This window comes from Xiphophorus maculatus, chromosome 6, assembly GCF_002775205.1.
Source record: "Xiphophorus maculatus strain JP 163 A chromosome 6, X_maculatus-5.0-male, whole genome shotgun sequence".
NCBI classification, from domain to species: Eukaryota; Metazoa; Chordata; class Actinopteri; order Cyprinodontiformes; family Poeciliidae; genus Xiphophorus; species Xiphophorus maculatus.
This window is the reverse complement of record NC_036448.1, coordinates 10,632,393-10,654,486: the sequence shown is the minus strand read 5'-3', so window position 1 is coordinate 10,654,486 and position 22,094 is coordinate 10,632,393. Positions and strand designations below refer to the sequence as shown.

General features: G+C 39.1%; 1 protein-coding gene across 7 annotated transcripts in view; it reads right to left on the bottom strand.

The window, feature by feature from the left end:
- LOC102237248 (SPRY domain-containing SOCS box protein 4-like) overlaps positions 1–22,094 on the bottom strand; it is a 78,636-nt gene that overhangs the window by 11,783 nt on the left and 44,759 nt on the right. For 6 of the 7 annotated variants that reach the window (XM_023336021.1, XM_023336022.1, XM_023336025.1 and 3 more), the window contains one exon: positions 18,170–19,124. In XM_023336021.1, coding sequence (XP_023191789.1) covers positions 18,170–18,902 — 733 coding nt within the window. In that variant the 5' untranslated portion in view covers positions 18,903–19,124. Of the gene's footprint in view, positions 1–18,169; positions 19,125–20,825; positions 20,847–22,094 lie in introns of those variants that run through there. The other variant, XM_023336027.1, reaches the window with a different exon arrangement.

Sequence of the window (22,094 nt, the reverse complement as noted above, 5' to 3'; positions counted from 1 at the left end):
TGATCCATCAGCAGCTTTATGTGTCAGGTCAGGCTTTGTGTGTGTGTCTGTATTTGTACATGAGTAAGGACATTTTCCTGATCCTCTGTTTTTTTTCCAATTATACTGAGCTCTACTACTTAGGTTTAGAGGTATGGCGTGAATTAAGCTTTTGTTAGGGTAGGGTTAGGAATATCCTATGGTCAAGGTTAGGATTAGGCATAAATGTAGTTCCTAAAATTCACAACAAAGTCCTCAGATTGATAGAAATAAAATGGAGCGTTTGTAAAAGAGTAGCTTTTTCTACAGACACTAAAGCACCAAAACAAATATCACAGGTACATAAAGCTGTTTTAGGATGATATCAGCAGTTTTACACTTCAGAGAAAACACTGCGTTTAGTGTTTTCTAAATTACTCATGTAATTACATGAGTAATGTTCATCTCTACATCCAACTAAGTCAGAGCTTGTCACAGAATGCAACAAGCTTATACTTGATGGCAGGATGATTTCCTCGAAGTCATGATTAGACGTAAAACATGCAGGAATTGGGAATATTGGCACACTTTAGAAATCTCAGAGTAGAGTGGAGACCTGGATACACCAGAATCAGATTGACGACAAATAATTTTCTATACTTTGAACGTAACACCATCAGGCACAATAACATGACTACATGCTTAACCTGATGATGTTGATGTTGGTAGTGGGCTCGCATTTTGTTGTTAATGCCAACTACAGGGTCATGTAGGGCAAATGTGATTAAATTTTTCTAAAAAAGAAAAAGAAAAATTATGAACAGAAGATTAAAGATATGCCAGAAGTCTGAAGTAAATCTCTACAAAATGAGGTGGATGAGTGAATTCCAGGGGGCAGGTATGAGTCACTTCTTCCTCTCAGGCATCATAGTTATTACTTCTTCGCTGTTCACAACTTCTATAATTGATGAATCAATGAGGAGCACACCTGAAAACACTAAAGGCTATGTTCACACATTTCATTCCTAATAACGACGGTTTCCTGTTCCACCAGTCTGATGGTAACTACAGATTGTGCTGGTGCACTGGGGTCCAATATGTTGTGCGGAGGCCAGGGGAGAGTTTCTGACATCAGAAGAGGCAGAGCTGATGCAGCTGTTGAAGCCTCCACTGCTGGACAGCATTAGGGGTCTAGTAGAGGCACAAGAGTAGAGGTTAACCAAGGAAAAGTAAACATCTGCTGAGAGTCCTGTCTTAATATAACGTTTGAAAAGCAGAGAAACGAAGTCAGATCAAAGTAATGGTAGTGAGCAGAAGCAGGCGAGAGAGCTGCAGAATGGAGGAATGGAGCTGCAGAGAACAGCAGCTAAAAGGGGCTGAAGGCGCACACATATGTAGGAATCAGGAAGGGGGGAAAAAACTGAACATTACAAATACAAACAAGTGGAGCCAGGACACAAATAGAGACTGGAGGCAGAAGCCTGAAGACAGAGACTGAGGATAAAGAAGGAGCATGTGGAGCTGAAGATAAAGACAGAGGAAGACCAAGAACAGGATGTTACAGCAGAGCTCGAGCGGCTTAGGGGCAAAGAGGACAGGTGGGAAACATGCTGCAGGTCAGAAAGGGCAAAACCAAAGATCTGTAATAGAAGTGGAGAGTGAGAGAACAGAGGCCAACAGGAACAAAGTTAAAAGGAGTAAAGAGTTCATCCTAAATACTCGCCTAAGAGCTCGAATGGTGTATTTCTGATGAAGAAGAAGTGACTATTTTTGGTTTAGATTGTGAGAATGTGATATAAAATGCTTCTGACCCCACCTTTGACTTCTGAAGCCAGAAAACAAAAGCATGTCGCTGCATCCCAGAGCTCTTTAGCGGTAAACCAGCAGCAACAAACAAGAGAACAACTGAGGATCCTAAAATAGTGCTTCAGAGGCCACCTGAAAGAGTTTTACTCCCGTTCAACAGGGACCCCTGCTGTCACTTCCTAACATCATATACCAAAAGCAGCTTTAGGAAACACACTTCACTGCTGAAAGCATGCACACTAGCAGCATTTTGAGTATTCACCCCTTGAGCTTTTCTGTCACACAGAAATGTTTCAGAGGTTTAAAAAAAAGTTTAGCATGAGAGAAAGATAACCTAAGTGCACGCAAAAGGCTTCAAATGATGATTTCATTTATTCATAGAAAAAAAAAGGCTAATCCAAACCAACTTTGCCTTGTGGGAACATATAATTACCCTGTTGTTATACTATGAGTTAAAATGTGATTAATCACATTGCTCTGGTTTAGTCTGCCTCATTAATTCTGCTCACTATCAGAAAATCCTAACGGGAAATACCTGCGTAGAGCTGGAAGATATTAGAAAATCTTGCGATGGTGGTAATATTGGTGAATATTGCAATGATATCAGTTGCAATATATGCCTATTTTCATCCTTCCTCTCTGTTGTCTGTTTTTCCTAGATTCTGTGAACTTTAACCTTTTGGGCAATGTCCTTTGTGTGCGGTGAGAGCCTCTGCTGCATTGAGACTGTCCAACCGGATTAATGTTCCATCAGCATGTCAAATGCAAGTTCATAGCACTAGGAATATTTTAACCAAAATTAACGATCAGTCTCTTTCAATACGAGTATTGCACTCACTAATATTGTGATGACAATATATTTGTGATATTCTGTGCTTAAGTCCAGACATCAGCTTGGTATCTTAAATCCAAGCACATACAATGATCCACAAACACACCAGCAGGTGCCATTCATACTCGTATTGAAAACAACTTATTAAAAGAAGTGAAGGTTTTGATTTGGCCTAGTTAAAGTGCAGTCTTGTACCCAACTAAGCTTGTCAGGCATCACTGTAAACAGGACGCTCTTGGAGAAAATCTTTCCAAGGTAATTGAATTGTCATATTTATGCAAAAAAAAAAAAAAAAAAGGCTAAATCTCTCCACGGTGACATAAGAGACTCATTAGTAGTTATGGGCAACAATTTCTGATTTTGAGGGGAAAAAAAGTCATTTTTTTCTTTTACATTTTCAGAGAAAACAAGACAGCTGTTATGCCCACCCGTTCTACTTCTGGATATATAAATTGTAAATATAAAGCAGGTTTTTATCAACTGAGGCTGTTTGTTTCACTCTGTAAAAACTGTGCAGTCATTTGCCGCCAGACTCTCACTGTGTCTCCTCAAATGAAAAGAAAACTGCTAATCCTCCTCTCTGGCTCGCTGTCAAGATGCAACACAAGGTCAGTCATGTTGTAACCACCCTGAGTCCAGGACGTCGGCCAGGATCAGAGGAGCCTGCTTCAAACTTGCATAATCAGAACAAAATCTCTTCATCGCTCACACAGGAATTACTCCTTTTCAGACTCGGGAGTGACCGTATGAAAAACTAAGAAACTAGAAGGCTAAAAGTCACCGTGTTTTTGTTGTTTTTAAAGAAAAATGCAAGTTAAAATGCCAGAGATGCAAGTGAGGAGACATGTTTTATTTTGCTCCAACAGCCTGGTTTAATTAGACATGGGGAGCAGCTGCAATGCTGATAAAGTCTGAGGAGTGTTCTGTTTCCAGACAAAATTATGTTGACAGAGCTTAAATGGGACAAAACTAGGTAACAGATGCTTCAAGCAGACAGTTAAACTCTTCCCACTGTAGAGTTTAACTGCAAACACATGCATCCATAAGGCTGTCTGATGGGAGTAGGCACACATGAAACCACTACAGTCAAGGTCTGTGATGTTTTGTTGGGGCTTTTTCCTTGAGTGATGTGTGTACATGGGTCTGAAGAATGAAAGCAATTTTGTTTAATTCACTTGTTTCGCTAGTTTGTATTTTTTACATTATTCGCAGTCGTAAGGTCTAATTCTGCAGACTGCCAAGTATAACTAAGACTGAAAATGTCTGACAACTGAATTCAATTAAAATGTATTTCTATAAAATTATACAATAAATAACTGAGCTACATTTAAATTCATAATGTGTTAAAGTTATATATATGTATCTCAGCAATAATTAATTATTTCAAATTGTCTGTGCAGCAGTTCATTACAAAACTCTCCTAATGGCTTGTCAAACATTTGATTGGTTAGCCGAAGCCAGAACACAACTGGAGACCAATCAGATTGACTATTAATTACTTCTATACTGCTAACTGCTAACTATAACAAAAATAAAAGTACCTAATAGTTACATGTGATTTAAACATATAATACAATAAATTCATTTCACTGTTATTTTTTTGATTATCATTATTGATAAATGCGTTATCCGGAATAACACATACATCAATAATTATTTATTGACACATTGAATTTTGTCACTTTTGAAATTCTATAACAGCTCTTGTGAAACACAGAGGGCCCAGTCTGTTTTGTTTTACACACAATCTTTACAGCTGTCACACAGGCATATACAAGGGCCACAATGACAGCAGCCGCCTGCCTTGGGTTTTAACAAGACCATTAATGGCTGAGAGTCCATTTCCATTAAAGTGATACTCGAGTAATGCGAGGAAGCAAAAGGGAAAGTATTTAATAGGGAAATGGAGTTTCCATTCAAACAGTGAGCTCCTAATAGTCTGTTACCAAAAGCAGTTTAACAAGAGGCTACAAATAATGTCCTCCCTGGTTCTCAGCAGCTCTTTTGGACATTAAAACTGCAGCTTGGGGTAAGCACTCATCATCCCAATGTGCACCAAGTATGAGGTCAAATATGCTTCACTTTTGTTTATATATACATAAACAAAGTGTGCCAAGTATATATATATATATAAAATTCCCTTCTCACCCACCGCGGGTGGTTCTTATCCTCTGAGCTCGGGTCCTCTACCAGAGGCCTGGGAGCTTGAGGGTTCTGCGCAGTATCTTGGCTGTGTCAAGGACTGCACATTTCTGGACTGAGATGTCTGATGTTGTTCCTGGGATCTGTTGTAGCCATTGGTCCAGTTTGGGGGTGACTGCCCCGAGGGCCCCGATGACCACAGGCACCACTGTGGTCTTCACCTTCCAGGCCCTCTCCAGTTCCTCCCTGAGGCCCTGGTATTTCTCTAGTTGCTCGTGCTCCTTTTTCCTGATGTTGCAGTCGCTTGGTATTGCTACATCTATCACAACGGCTTTCCTCTGTTGTTTATCCACTACGACAATGTCTGGTTGGTTCGCCATTACCATTTTGTCTGTCTGGATCTGGAAGTCCCACAGGATCTTAGCTCTGGCGTTCTCCGCCACCTTTGGGGGTGTTTCCCACTTTGATCTCGGGGTTTCCAGTCCATATTCTGCACAGATGTTTCTGTACACTATGCCTGCAACTTGGTTATGCCGTTCCATGTACGCTTTCCCTGCCAGTATCTTGCACCCTGCTGTTATGTGCTGGACTGTCTCAGGGGCCTCCTTGCACAACCTACACCTTGGGTCTTGTCTGGTGTGGTATATCTGGGCCTCTATTGCTCTGGTGTTTAGGGCCTGTTCCTGGGCGGCCAGGATGAGGGCCTATATATATATATATATATATATATATATATATATATATATATATATATATATATATATATATATATATAAAAACACACACACAATCTTCCCGTACTGATTCACCTTTACCAACCCTAAGACTCATAAACAAATCATACACTCTTCAACTCAAAGCCGCTGAGGTGAAACGACCTGTAACTTCCTAGTCTCACTACAATGAATCACTGCATGATCACATCCTCTACTCTTTTTGCTCCAGCGCACACCTCGATAGATGTCCTTGGTTTATTACAGCCATCAATCTCTCGCTCTCTCACACACACACGGTCACAGGGGATTAAAGCTCACTGATAAAGTTTTCATCAAAAATCAATTCTTCAGGAAGTTGAGTGCCCACAAACACATAAAAGCAGAATGACATCACCGGGAAGGAAGTATGTACCCAGTAACTTTGTAAACAACATGCACACAGTACAATGTCAGTTTTTGCTGGTTTCTACCAAAGGTTGCACAAACAAGAAAAATGTCCAGTAAACACTGTAGTGAAGATAAATCCAGAATCATAAGTATCTGCAGACTGAAGCCTGAAAAAGCAGCAGCGTTGGGTTGGACCAGACTGCGGGGGTCCCGGCAAACAGAGCGAGTCGCAGTAGCTGGCTTTCCACAAAGCCCATGAAGGGAAAGGGGAACGGCAAGGCCAGAAAAATCAAATACTGAGGAAGAGATTAAGTGATGAATGGCTACTACTAGAGAAAAGAGAAAGGTTGGCCAGCAGAAGAAGAGAGAAGTAAAAAGTGTGTGTGCATTTAGAGAATGCATCTGCAGCTCACACATACTACTTTTCTTGCAGCTTTGACAAAAGGTGATCATCTACACAGTTTTACCAAGCTATTATTTTTAAATGCAAACACTCAGATTGTTTTTTTTTTCTTTTTAATAATGCAAATGACGGATCACACTGGTGGAGAACAAATCGAGGGAAAACAAAGAAGATGGTCGGAGATGATTTCCACAGCAGAACTTGAGATCAGAAAATGACAGGATAGCGTTGGCGCCAGATGGTAAAATAATACTCTCACAGAAAGGATTCACTGTATTTTTATGATTTGTGCTTCTTCCAGTTTTTCTGTGTGGGTGAGAGCATCCTGTATTACACATAAACGCAACAAAATACAGAATCAAATATTTTGGATGAAAAAACAAGGGCTCAAAACAATCTTGTTGACTTGAAAACCAAAAAAGAAATTAAAGGCATATTATATTGTGTGAAAATTAGTAATTATATAACTTTTTGAAGTTCAATTTTGTGTTTAATGTTTCTGTAGCAGAGGGTTTGTGCCAAACCTGCTTTGGAAACCACTTTCCAAAACACTCCTCCTGTCTTAAAAAAAGGAAACCTAGTTTTCTGCTGAAGAAACTCCACCTACACACCGGCTGAGGAAAAAAGCTGATAATCACACCGCTAGCAGGTGAGGCATTCAAAGTCCAGCAAATATCTCTCTATGCTATTTCCCCAAACAAAGAGGGGGAAAAAACTGAGGATATTTCTTAATCAAACACTGGAGCTTGTTGCTGCAGCGCTCACAGGCTGGCCAAGAAAATAAAAAGTAACAACAAAAGACACAAATTTGTTCCAAGAAAAAAAAAGGACCATGAAAAAGAAGGAAAACGCAACAATGTAGAAAGGGCTTGAAATGGAGTCCATCCTCAAAGTCACTATTACATAATGTTTCATTCATTTGACTGTATTCAGCTGTAACAGTAACAATAAGCATTCAGCAAAAATAATATCTCTGCTTCCTCTTTTCCTTGTGTTGCGAATAGAGCTTTTGGATTCTGCTTGCCTCCTAAAACCTCCCACATTTATGTTCAACTTTGGCTCTATGTCTTGTACTTTGCTCGGGTTAAAAGCAAGTTTAAGTAATATTCAATAAGAGCGCATTTATTTCTTCCAGCAGAACACCGCTTTGTAAATGCATGAGCAGTGTTCCAGTCTTTTCATTGCTCAGACTCTGTGGGCCTGTGCTATTGCGATAGACTAGAATTTACTTCCAAACATGTTAAATTTGAATGCTTTTTGAACTAATTATGTTTGTTTTTTGCTAAACTCAAAACTCCTTTGCTTGGCTGAGAATATTCCCGGTGGAGGTGAAGATAAGTAAGAATATCCTGGATGATATATTTATTATCTGGTTTGAAATGTTGTCTAACTGAAATGTAAACATGTTTGGTAGACAGTATATTTTTCCTGTCAGCTATCAAACATAGACGTGGCAAAAACAATGTCTGATTCCAGCGTGCTTCTGAGAGCTGGCTCAGTGTAGTACAGGAATAGAGTGGGTAGAGAGATGGTAGGGAGATCCAGAGACAAGATCCACCAAAATGTCCAGCAAACAAGTTTCATTCACTTGTTTAACATCCAGTTACATTACTTCTACTCACCAAAATCTTGAATCTTACAGCAAGATAGTGTTTCGACTCGCATGAAATTCAGTTCAGAAGCCTGAAGGAGGGGACCATCACCATTGGGAGCTAGTGTAGAGGGGAGCCAATCACCACCAGTCAATCTGAGGGTGACCTTCCAGGTCCTACAGCTGTAAATACAGCTATTCCTCTTTAGCAGAAGGGGAGAAAAGAGCATGAGAATCGGACCTGTGGAGGTCCAAACTCCACAGACACCAGACCACAGGAGGGCCTTCATAGCAGTGACCAAAGGTGGCATTATAAAAGATTTGTTTTTTCTTTCCCTCAGTCTCCAGTCAGATACTGAGAACTCCAAATTTTGCATATGAACTGACTAACTTTCCAGGAAGAGAGAGAGAGACAGACAGAGAGAGAGAGACACCACTTGATGAAGTTATTTATTTTTCCAATCATTAGCTATTCCCTTTAACTAGTTATACTTCATGTTTGTTTATTAGAGAGAGAAAGTGTGATAACATTTTCACTGTAAAAACTGAGCAATAAAAACTGCCTGTTTTCCCAGAAGCAAATGATGATAGCTGATTTTGGTGATTCCACCACTTTCTTAGCTGTGAATATTGCATACATGACAGGAATTAAGGTGGACTGTTGCTGTGTGTTGCATCGTCTTTTGCTCTTAAAGCAGCCGGTTTGTGACAGGATGTTGATTGACTGACTAAAGCATGTCACATGAAGTAATGTGCTAATGCACACATGCTGTCATGATATACGTTTGTGTTCGTACATTCCTCTCCTGTTAAATAATTGCCATGTAATAACGACACAGAAAATATCAAAATGGAAGTATATATAAATATGAAAATCTCAATAAGCTTTCACAATTTAAAATGTTCATGGTGTACTTTTTAGTTATGTAAAACAACAAAAAAACAAGTTACATCCCTCTTTCATATTTCTATGAAGAGGATTCCTGTCCCAATAATAGCCTCATTCCATTTGGTCCTCAAAAGGTTCTTAATAAATGTTAAAGGAAAGCAAACAGGAAATTCAGCTGGGCTACAAAAAGTAGCAGAGTGAATTAAATGACAAATAGTTAAATAAATAAACTCAGTGAGAAGGAGAAAAAAAGAAAGAAGGCTGAGGGACCTTGATACATAAACACATCATGCTACAACACAAAGCATCCAGCCTGTCGGTGCACTGGCGATGTCAGGAGGCCAAACTGTGGCGCTGATTAGAGGCTGAGCCTAAAGCTGGCTGAACAAAGACTGAAGCAGGAGAAGATTGGTGAGGATTATCTTGCTCTCATTCATTACCCCTCCTCATTCATTACAAGGCCGCAGACTGATTAGATAACCATGATAATAAGACATGTGGGCTTATGTGTGAGAGTGCCAGAGGCAGATTTAAAAACCGAAAACGATGTCGTTCTGATGAAGTGGTCCCCAAACACTGAAGTGTAAAGTCTGCTATTTCTACTTTTTTTCACTTCATTTTGAGTCTGTCAAACAGCTATAAAAAGGCCACCTGTACCTGGGGAACGCAAGGTTCACATTTATAGTCTTGTCTGCGACAGCGTTAAACGTGGGATTTATGGGTGAGCAACAAGCAACTGCTGAGCTTTCAAAACAGATTTCAGCTCCGGAGTTTTTCACGGATGCATACATTTCTGTGGATCCCCAGGGCTGGTCGTTGGGCTGCATCACCGATGACAAAGCAGCAGGGATCCAAAACGCCCTGATTTTAATTGCTGTTAATGAATGAATTCTGGATGTTAATTGCAATTAAATTGGCTTCACACAGAAACGACGCTTTTAAACAGAAGGTACAAACACCACTGGTGGGTGTATTAAGGAAATGCTAGCCGGCCCTCAGGTAAGCAATTAAAGCTGAACAATCAACAGCAATCAGGATTTTAGCATTTTAAATTCATCTTTTCAACCGTGAGCTCCCAATTATTTTGTCTATTTTTTTCTAAGATTTTTTTCCTTTCTCACCATCTGGCGCTTCCTTCCATTCATCCCTGATGTTTATCCATCCTCATTTGAGATTTTGTCTCTAGGCCAGGTTATGAGCAATTATGCTAATATCAATAATTATTTGGTTATTACGAACACTAAGTGGGAAATAAACCTTGTGTTCACAATTATTCAGTGTAGTAAAAGCATTTATTTGACATTTGTTTGACTGATTGCATTTGAACCTTACTTAAAACAAACAATCGCAGAGCAAACACCAGGTGTTGGGCTTCTTATGCACTCTTTGGGGGGCTAATGGAAGTTCACACAGCACATATTAGTCAAATACAGTTAATCTAATCTAATGAGGTGATATGTAAAATTACATATGTGCATACCAAAACCCCCTCTGTGACAAATTATAACTATTTCACCTTTAATACATTTTTTTTAACTTAATAGAAAAACAGAAAGCAATGATTGATGAAAACACTAACTCTTGGTTTGTCCCAGAGATTTTTCACCTTTAACACACCGTTAATTCACAGACTCTATGTTGATTATTTGCGTAGAGTTGCACACCAAGCATCTCTTTCTAATGAAGTGAACTGAAGAATGACGTGTGTCTACAAACAATTGGCTGATATGAGTCCAAAGTCCATTTCCCAGCCTCGTCCCTTACACTCAGATACATGCTGCCTGCTCATTAGCGGAGAAGAGGAAACCATTTTCCTTTCAGCTGCGTTGTCGTGATGTTTTCACAACACAGCTTTTAATAACTTGGGGGATATTTACAATGCATTTACAGTCGGAGTGCCATAGCGACAGCTCCATCTGTGACTAACAACACAATACCACAGAGTAAAAATGGAGTATGTCACCCGGTGTTAATTTAATGTTGTTTGTTTCTACTCACAGTTATCCTGCATTAGGTTAATCAACATGAAAGTCAAGCACCAGTTACAGTTCTCATTAGGGAAAGCAGGTGTACATGATTCAGCCTCGAGGTGTTGGGATCAATAAGGTCCCATTACTGTGATGAGGTCAACGAGGATGGAGAGGAAAAACACCGAAGCAGCAAAAACAAAACGGGGGGTGATCCAAGAAAGATAGCCTAAATGTCCACACCAATCACAATGACAGCAGCACATTTCTGGAGTGCGTCAGTAAATCTTAAAAATTAATGAATGACTCTCTGAGCTCCAAAGGTAAAATAAACAACTAAAGAGCAACAAAAACAAAAAACTTAATTAATACTGTATCTGCAAAAGCTCTTTAAACCCTTTCAGTCGCAGCAGTCAGGCCGTTTCTGGTATCAAGGCAAACAAAAGTTTTCAAAATGTGACAGCTTCAAAATTGCTTAAATTTTCCATCATTCTAGTTATGGGTTTTAAACTCTTTTTAAAAGATCAAATAGAGTGGCGGAGGGACAGGGGTTTTCTCTAACTGTATGAAACATGGGAATGTGTCAGACGGCAACTACACAACTTCTTTGTTCATAGCAAAATCAAATCAAGCTGTTTAAATTATTTCCACTCATGAAGAAACTAAGGGAATCCATCAATCACTCAAATACAAGCAGGCTTCCAAATCAGACGAGTCATAGTGATTTTTTTAGGACGTACACGATGAATAGCTATCAACTAAAATCACTTGCCATTCATTCTGTATCATCTATCAGACAATGTTCAAATGAAGCATTCTTTACACAAGATTATGACAAATTTGCCTCTGCTGCTACTGGAATATGTCCACTTGCAGCTCAGACCGACCCAATATCCCAGTGCATTACCAGCATTAGGCTTTTGTCAGATTTCTGCACTAACGGTGTGCATCTGGGCAATGGATGACTAATAGTGAAAGTCTGCAGGGCCCACATGTTCTCAGGAGCCAACACTTAAAAGAGAAGAAGAAAAGCAAAATAACAGCTTAAGAGACAAAAGCACAGACACTTCACAGTAAAAGGCAGTGGGACACAAATCAGAGAAGTATTAACAGCCAAGTGCAACCATTATGCCTGAGGCTAGCAGCAAAGTTAATCTAAAGCACTAACCCACTGACCCACATATCGCAAAGCCAGCAGTTGTTGTAAAACTCTCAGTGCAAGCTCGATGTCAGGCTGCCACGAGAAAGCGGAGTCGCTGCTCCTCACTGGACTATTTATGACTCAGGTACTGATGAGCCTCCCTTCTGTGGAAAAGAATGAAATCCAAGAGCGGTGACCAAACCCAGAGGAAATGAGCTGGTGTTAAAGGGTCCAGTTTTCCAGCAGTTCTCAGAATAATTCTTAATCATCTTCTCCATCTCAGTTTCTTTATTTCACCAACTTTGTGAAAAACTTAGCTTGACGGTTGACCCTCTCCTTAAGCCCATGTCTTCATGCAAAAGACAACAAATTAACCAAGCTACATATAATCAACAAAGTGCAAATTGTGTTGGGTAGAGAGCATCAGAACATATTTTTTTAAGTTTTTCTACTGATTTTCATTAGAAATGTATCTTTGGGGTTGTTGTCCTGCAGTCTCAAGTCTTCTGCAGCCTGCAACTGTTTTCAGGATTTTCCTCTGAACATTTCAGTTTTCCTGGTGAGGAGAAGCATACCCATGCCATGATACTCCCACCACAATGTGCTACCCATGAGGATGGTGTGTTCACAATGATGCACAGTGGAGTTATTTTGCTGAGGGATATCAGAGTGAAGATCCCTTTATGCAGCCTTTACACATGTAAATAGGACCACCCGTTTCAAAAGTTGTCAAACATTCACTGCCCTCAAATTTCAATGTGTTTACAAAGCAGGAATGGTCGTTAGGGAGTGGGCGGTTTTGAGAAAGCCTCCGATTTCAAAGGAAAATGGCAAAAATGGGAACAGAACTAATGGGTCAATAAATACTCTCTAGAATGTAGATGGAGAAATTCTGCCACTTATGTCATCATCTTCTTCTTTGCTTATTTCCCTGACTGTGCATGAGATATACTGCACCACAGTGCCCCCCTATGATTATACGTGGTATTGCTCAGAGAATGGGTCCACATCCAAAACCTCCCTAGTAATAACAGACTAAAATATGAACGGAATGAATACAGAAGACGGATAGAAAACCACGTCTGCGTAGAGCTACATATTTTATGTTTAGCTTTAACCGGGCCTTAAAGTGAGAGATAAACCCACACCAAAATATTTAAGATTTTTAGGCTTAAACTATTAGAAATCATGACTTTTTCTTTTTCACAGTTATATGCTTCTTTGTATTGATTCATCACTTTTAAAGCTCGTCTTAAAACCCATCTATTTTATTTGGCTTTCAGCTCTAGCGGGATCTAGTTTTAAATTGCATGTTTTTGTTTTTAAACTGTAAGTTTTTATTTTATGCTTTTTTATTGTTATGTTGTGTTTTGATGTACAGCACTTTGTATCAGCTGTGGTTGTTTTAAAGTGCTTTATAAATAAAGTTGGTATGGTATGGTATGTTAAATGCTCATCAAATGCATTGCATTTTGTGGCAATATTTGGACAAAGTGTGAAAATATTCAAGGGGTATGATTATTTTTGCAAGTGATAGGAACATGTATAGGCTCTGAAACCTGAGTGTCGGTAACACTTGCCTCATTCCATACAATAATCACACACAGCAGCAAATGTTAAACACTTCGTTTTTAAACTCTGCCTCCTTATAATCTTTCTTGCTATTTCGTGGCTATTATCTTTTTACTGATCGCCTGGCTTGGAGCTGATTAGGTCAGTTTTTCTCTCCCTCTCATCTGTCCTCATTGCTTTTATGACCCAACTTCTCTGCTCCACACTGTTTCCTCTGCTTCCCCAACAGTCTGTGAGGCAACAATGACTATTCCTGTCATGTGGTCATGGCGGTGTCTGAGGCTGAAAAGGGATTCCACGAAAAAATCACATTACTCCAGCTGAGTGAGAAGGTTTGCAACATTTCATAGCTGAAAACAGGAAAGGCAAGTTTTAGTCCCTCTGTGTGTGAGCATGTTTTCCACAACGTGTCCCCACAAAGATGGTTCCTATAATGAAGCAAATCAAACACTTGTAATTGCTAAAAGTATGTACACAAGACAAGAGGGAAAAAAGACAGACTTGCATGAAAGAAATGTTTACACATTAATTTGATAGAAGCCGGCAAATTAACTCACAAAAGAGGTAAAGCATCATCAATTAAGGAAAATAGTCCATCTGGGCAGCTGAAATTACTTCACAGCAAATATGAAGCAAGACAAATGCCTTGAAGTTGGATTACGCAAAGCATAAATAATTTAAATCCAATTTACGGCTAATTTCAATGCAACTTCTCTCTACGTCTCCCTGCATTAGCGCACATTAAACCAACCTCTCTGCCTCTCAAGCTTTACAGGGACTTAGAAATCCAAACTTGGGCCTGAAAGGCTCTTGTCTTTACGTCTGGTGCCGCGTTGCTGCAGGAACGGGAGAAATGATCCGAGGTGGAGCAAAATGATAATAATGGTGCAACGGGGGCCTGAGCTGGAGTGATGAGAAAAACAAACTGTGTCATAAGCAGCCGGCGCGTCGGTAAATCTTTTGTTAATACCCCACAGTCATGTTATTTCCCCTTCAGCGGCAATTCTCTGCAAACTCTCTCCTTGCAGGAAGGTGTGTTGGATGAGGACATCAGCAAAGGACTGAGGCAGCTGTTTCAGGAGCAGACACACACATCCGTAGTTACCTTGATTGAGATCGCAACTCTGAAACTCATCAGGAGAAGCAATAATCATGAGATAAACTGCAGAATGTGATGCAATGTCTGCTCATGGTTGGCCTTCACAAACATTCATATTCTCTGAAAGTAGACAGCAGTTATGACTTCATTCTCACTATTTGAGTCATCAACAAGGCAGACAGGCTGATTCAATCATAATGACTGAACACACCAACTGTAAACTTACCCTGGTGGGGCCTGCAGTAAGAAAGAGAGCTTATGTCTACTTATTTCCACCCTGACATTTTTTTTTAAAATGAGAATGGTATATATATGTGGTAAATAATCTGCTCTTCAGCTTTAATGAGGAAAACTGTCATTTGTGTTTCTGAACTCTGCTGCCTTCAGAGTTTGCACTGATCCCTGCGGTACCGTTTCAGAAGCTTTGCAGTTTGTTTATTTGCCTCCTAAAAACACTCTCAACGAGCAACGCCGAGCGCAGGCTTCTGTTTAAACAAAAAGTAATGCAAGCTGCAAGAGCAGGACAACACAAGGGAGGAGGGCAATTACTGTAATGCGGTTCTCTGAAAGGAAAGGTGATGAGAGACTTGAATGTTGTCCCGGTAAAGAATAAATAAAACATCCCCCTCCCAAAGCTTGATCTCAGAATGAAGAAAGAACACTAAATTATTATTTTGGAGCTGAAGATCCAAGGAGATTTTACTTTACTTAGTCCTTGTTCAACATAGCTTTTGCCTCCATCTGTCCTTTCTCACACAGACAAACCCATGCCATCTCATCTGTTTTGTTTTCCATCTTAGAATTTGCATAACATGTTTGCAAATTTCCTATAGAAGATACAGTTTCTTGTGAATCAAAGACAAATATTAACCTGTTTAATTTGATGATAAACAAATTTATTTCCTAATTGTGAGGTGGAAAAAAATTTAGCACGTTTTGAAAAACTGCGGGGTGAAGTGACTTTATGCTGAGCCTTTTTACTCTAATTCCACTAAAACAAATCCAGTTCAAAGACTTTACTCAATCTGAGTCACCTTAATATTAAGTAATGAAATCCAGGTGTTGACAACTGGTAGATATGTATATGTATGAGAGTTGAAGATATAATTGCAAAGTAAAATGTGTCCACAAAGTATGCAATCATGGGAGCTCAATAGAAATGCACAGTAGATTTTTTATTTTTTAACTGTTTTTCTTTTTTTTTTTTTTAATAACAAAGAACTATTGATACTGTTCCACTCCAGACTTCTGCACTACTCTGTGCTGGTCCATTACCTCAAATCTCACCAAAATACACTGAAGATTATAGCTGTAATATGACAATATGTGAATAAATATATATATATTTGCAAAGCACTCGTAGACAGAACCCAGTGATGTACTATTATGAGAGACTGCACCTTTCCCATTCACTTTAACCAAAAATATATGAGTAACATTTCTATGCTTTTGGTCTCCTCTCCTTTTGAAATCTCTTCTTGCATATCAAGACAAACTGACCTGCATTAAACTTTGCATATTTTCAACCAGACCTCATTTCACAGCATGAAGCCCATATGCTCGGTGAAGCGAGAGACTTGATATTTCTCATATTCTCCCTGATGGCCCATGACACAGAGTCACTATGAAATCCTGTAGGTGGCTCCTTAAATGGAAAACTAGATGTGATGATGCACTCTCTAAGCATTTCAACTATGTACTTTACGTTATCTCTACAGTCTGAGGTTTTCTCTTGTTCTGATTCATATTTTAGTTTGTCGGCTCCACGTTAAGAGGCAAAAACATCCAATTTAAAGCTGCGATGAGACTTGTGACCTCTTTTTCAGAGTATAAAAACATGTTGTCGGTGTCATGGAGTTCTTGGAGAGCAGTGGTCCTCTGAGGACATTTTCAGAGAGAAACTTGAGATGACTGGACAAAGAAAAACCAGACATAACAAACTACAAAGAGGAATTGGTTTCCTCTTTGCTCTGTGATGAGTAAAAGAAAAGAAAACACTGTTTTGATATCAAACAAGACCCATGGGGTTCTGCAAACTCAGAGACAGCCAGAGTCGGATCTTATGCTTGTTTTCATGACACACACTCTCCCGTCATAGCAGGTGCAGGTCCATCTGTATTTATCCATGATGTGTGTCTAACCAGGCTTTTGAAAAACATCACTGTTTAGACTGTGATACGAGAAAGAGCTTGGCTCTTCTCTCAAAACACCAACATGAAGACAGAGAGGGGAAGTCTCATGAGAAAAACATATATTGACATCTGAGTTGTGAAGAAAAAAATATTAGCAGCAGTATTTCCACAAACAGAGAATGTTCCAGAATAAATGCATCTCCTCATGATGGAGTAGATCATGAGGATCTACTCCTCATGATGTACTCTACATCTACATGATCTACCATTGAAACAGCTAAGATACATCATTTTTAAAAACAAAGCCTTTTGAAAGATCAGATATGGGCTATTAATAACAGGTTGTCAGGACTAATTGCTTTTGAAGAAATTCAATATATTATGTTTTGTCCAACTAAATCCCAGACCTGATTGGATAGAGCAAAATACAGGGAAAACCTGGGACAAAAAACTGTTACCAACCATATGCCTGTAACTAGCCACAGGTACATTAGATTGACTTAGATCAAAGCTTATTCATATGTTAGAATGACCTAGTAAAAGTTTCATGCTAAGTCACATTGATAAATCTTTGGAAAGACTTATTTTACACAAAAAAAATTGACATAAATTTCAGTATATGGATGAGATTGGCAGAGTCATAGCACGGAAGATAGTTTTGCCAAGTACTGACTTTTAGGAAGGCTAAATAAAAATGTAGGACTTTTCAGATTTTATTTTCTAAATAGTTTTAAAACCATGAGTATTCTTGCAAGGTATTGTAATTGGAAAAACTACCCAGAAGCTCCATTTAGCGGACCATTAAAAGATAATTAAAGTTCAAATCCTAATTAATGTACATCCCACAAGTGTCTACAAATGTCCATTTATGGAAATTTTTAAAAATTTAAAAATATAACTAAACTCCTTGGATAAACCTCAAATCATATTTCTATATAAGTTTTGAAACAAGTTAAACACTACTGAATACAACTGAAAGCTAAGTGTATGAAATAACCCCCTTTTGCAGAACGAGTTAATTTCAGTTCCACCATTGGACTAAAATTAACGTTTTGCATGTCTGCTGCTAAATCAAGCATGTAGACTACACAATCCCAGAGTTTACAGAGTTTCACAAGCAATTAATAACCTTACCACAATCTCTGGCGCGCGAGAACATGTCGCAATCACCGAGTTTCTTTTTCCATTATCAACATATCGTCACTTTCCTAAAATAATGGGAAAAGATATTTTTGGCTAAGAGAGATCACTCTTAAAAAAATTATCTTTCTTTTTTTTTGCCTATTTCATCTTTTGGCAAAAATAACTTTTGGGAAAAAATGACCTGGGCCATCATCTTAGGAAGGTTAATGTGTTAAATGTTGAGTACGTTTAGTTCAGTTGTGGTTACTTCTTTTAAATCAAGTATAATTTATCTTAAAATCTATTTAAATGTACTAGTATTATCAATGTCCCTTAAGTTTTATAAAATATTACTATTTGGGAATTTTCTCCCTGAAAGTATTCATGTCGTGTAATAAATGTGATTACTTACGATCCAAGCCGTTGATATACTTCATGGTTATTTCACAATGTCCCCATACGGCACTCACGATGGGATACAGCTTCCTTCCTTTCAGGCCTCGAAATGCAACTCCTAGATACTGTCCATCCACCATAAAGCTAAGCGTCCCTTCATCCATGTCCAGAATCACTAGGAGAGAGTCCGGGAGTGTGAATGACTCGTCTGGCTCTAGGAAACAAGGGTACGAAGGCAGCGAACTGTGGGACCGGTTCTTACTGTCATGGTAGAGTTTGTTTCGTCCCAGATCCCAGCCCCAGGACTCACAGTCCGAACCCACTAAAGCGGTGTACCCAACAGAATGTAGAGGAGCTTCCGAGGTCGCCACACCCACCACAGCGTGGGTGCCTCGCTGCCGCGAAGGCCAGTGGATCTTCCACACATGAAGACCCCTTGTGTATCCAACCCGTCCTCTGATGCAGTCCGTGCTTTGAGCAACTGGGTGTCGGTGAAATGTCAACTTGTCGTCCTCTTTGATGAAGATGTTGAGGGAGCGGTCGTCTGGATTCCACGCATGATGGAGCTGCGTCTCCAGTCCAGCGCATGGCATGTCCAACAAGAGATCCAGCCTGGGTGGCTTGGAGAAATCTGGACCCCTTAGCTCCAGGTGTTGGCGGCGATGAGCCGTGGGTCGGTACGACGGAGAGCCGCCACTTTCCCCGCGACTATCCACCGATTTAATGCTGCCTGAAATCTTCTGACCCATGGCTGTGATGAAAGGGTTGGTGGGAGGAGAAGGGGAGGAAGGCAATGTGGTATATGTGCAGTAGGTGCTGCGGAGCGGGAGCTCGACGTTACCTCATCAATGCGGCGTTGCTGAAGTTAGAGTTACTAAGTGAAGGGTGATGGAAGGAAATGAAGGAGCAGGAAATGAGGGGCAGATCTAGTTTCATGCCACAGATGTCTTCATTGTGAGCTGCATCTGGTCCTGTCAGAAAAGCATAAGAAAAAAAGACAAAAGAAATTGTTGTTAAATCTACTTTTAGCAAACTACAGTCATGCAAAACTACTCCAAGAAACATCTCCTATTTTACAGCTATAAAACTAAAGCAAATGAGCAGATTTAAAAGCACTTACAACAAATAAAAGAAATTGTAGGAAAGCATTTCTTGAAAACAGGAAGTGTGCAACAAACAGGGATGATGTACATTGGGCACAGTCTCAAGACTGTTTTCTTGAGAAAAAAAAGTTTGTGCTTTTAGGGAATTTGTTATATGGAGATAATGACACCAGTGAAAGACAACAATGCACTTTTTGCCAACTACACAGAAAACATGGCATTCAGTCAACAGCCAGTGATAATTGTATGCACAAAGTTGATCAGATAAGAAAATATTTCATCTTAGAGCACGTTTTTATTATGTCCAGAAGTTTTTGTGTTCTCTATCACTCCGAAAGTCTGCTGAGGTCCACTGATTACAATAATTAATAACCCCTTTCACTTTGTTTTTCCACTTAGCTTTAGCTTTCACACATCCTTCTATGAGCCCAATGAAGGAGAATGTTTTACTGCTCTCAGGTCCTGTATCTCATTCCTCCTCAATGGATAAATCTTCACTTTCTAAACTCAAACAGGAGCTGGAAACTTTGCTATCACCACTTTTGTCTTGACTGGATACTGATTTGAGAATTTGGTGTAAGAAAAGTAACATAATCACTTTTAAACTTTTTTTTCCACACTTTCAGAGATGCACTTTGTATTTCTAAATATAAGCTACGAGCATGAACACAAATGAAAAGGAAAATTCAATCAAACGATTATATATGCCACTAAACGTTCCACAAGAAAACAGATTCAAACCAAATGTCCTGATAGTGTTGGTAAAACATTTTGCATCCCATATTTGTAATTCTGTTTTCAGTCATCAGGATGAGAATTCAAGAAACACACGAACAACTACAAATTCAAACTTCCCACGACTTCCAAACCCACATACCAATAATGATGGATTCGTTTTTGCTCTGTGAAAACTACCCAGTTGTGCAACGTTGGCCACATCTGAAGCTGGCAAACTCACTTTTAGCTAATCTAATTTTAATGAGCATTGCCTGAGCCAGCAAAAACAACAGAAGGAAAACAAAAGCACTGCGTAATAATTTATCTCCAATCCTTTGTGTGTAACACAGTTGAAAAAGTCATGTAGACGCTAATAATAATCTGCATAGAGGGCTGCCATAATATGTTGTAACCAGCTGATTACCTTGAAGTTCCTGTACAAAATATCAGATATTTCTGAGGAAAAACCACAGATACTATTGTAGTTTTATTTTTAGAATTAATTCCATCTTTGAGTCATTTTCAGTGTAACATTTGAGTTTCATCTGGGGGTGTTAAAGGTTTAGGTCACTTTTTAACAAAGTATCAGTTCTGCAGACATCAAACCAGAAGTAAAAATGTTATTCTTCCTCATTTCACATTAAAAATCACTACACTAACTGACAAAAGATGGTTTATTTAACAATTCTTTTTATTCTGTCAAAGTCACCACCAACGGGACAAGGTGCCAGAATTAAGGACATTAGGTTTTTCTCGGGTAGTCCGAGATCTATTATTTCAGTCAACATATAATTGGTCTTCAATGCTTAATTTTAGCATACGAAGGCAGAACAAAGATGATCTCACACCCACCCACACGCAGCTCTGTGTAGTTAAACTGGTGCAGAGATCTCTTCCAGGAATGGCAGCTGAAGCTTCCTCTTTGCAGGAAAAAACAGTCGCATTTCGGCAGAAGTTGATGACACAAGTGAGTATGTGTGTCTGGTGGTGGTGTTTACCACGCATCATTAACTGCAAAACAGCAATAAAGTAATTTTTAAAAAATCTTTTTGTTCTAACGTATCTGTGGTTGTAACACTGAAACTAAAACCTAACCAGCCTGTCTGACACCTTGGTATGAGCAATTCATTTCTCATTTATGTGTGACCTTTGCTTTGAGTGAACAAAGGAATTGTGTCCTCCACAATCCTGTAAATAAATCTTCCAGCATTTAACTCCTTCTAAAAAAAAATACTGCAGGTCTTTAGTTGTGAGATTTTAAAATGCTTCTTCTCCTCTCTACCCATCCTCCTTTCTGTTTGTGGTGGCAAGATAAAGCTGGGTCATTTCTTAAGGCCTTACCATCAGAGTTTTAATGGTGTTAAACGTTTGAAATAATTTTCAAAAAGTACGTAGCCATTTTCCTGTAGCCGTTATGACAATAACTCAGTGCTTCACTCACTTCACTTACATGAAGGGGACATTCTCTTGTTTTGTCCAGTTTTAAGAGTGGCTTAGACAAATGCAAATCCCGTTCCACTGAATAAATCCAGTTAGGCACAAGCCTTTTTACTTTTCTCTTGCTTACAAGAAAAATAAATTTGGCTGTTTGGAAATATTTCCCTCTGACAGTAAAAAGAGTTGGCAGCAGGTTAGCTACCTAAACAGATAGCCAAGCTAAATAATCATTTAATATCAGCTTTTTATACTTGTGCAATTACACTGTTTAGTGCCAATAAATATTAACGAAACAGTTCTTTTAGAAACCTCCTACAGGTTAGATGAATAAACAGGAGCCCATGTTTTTAACAAAATATAATTAACCAATCAGTAACATAAGTAATGGCATATTATAAAATAAATATGTTCTTTTTAATGCATCTCCAATCACTCGATGTATGTGGTTGGTTGAAAATGGGAGAATTTAATAATGTGTCACCTTACTTTGACAATCCGGTTTCCATCACCAGAGAACAGCTTAAACATGAAACTAAAACCCGGTCCAGACAGTCAAAGAACTCAAATGTACTCAAACGAACATGTCAAAACTAAAACTAAAAGTGTTCCTTACAAAGTCAGCCAAAGTGCAAACAAAAGTGTTTCATCTTTGCTGCTTTCATTTTCGTCATTCTTTCTCTCTCA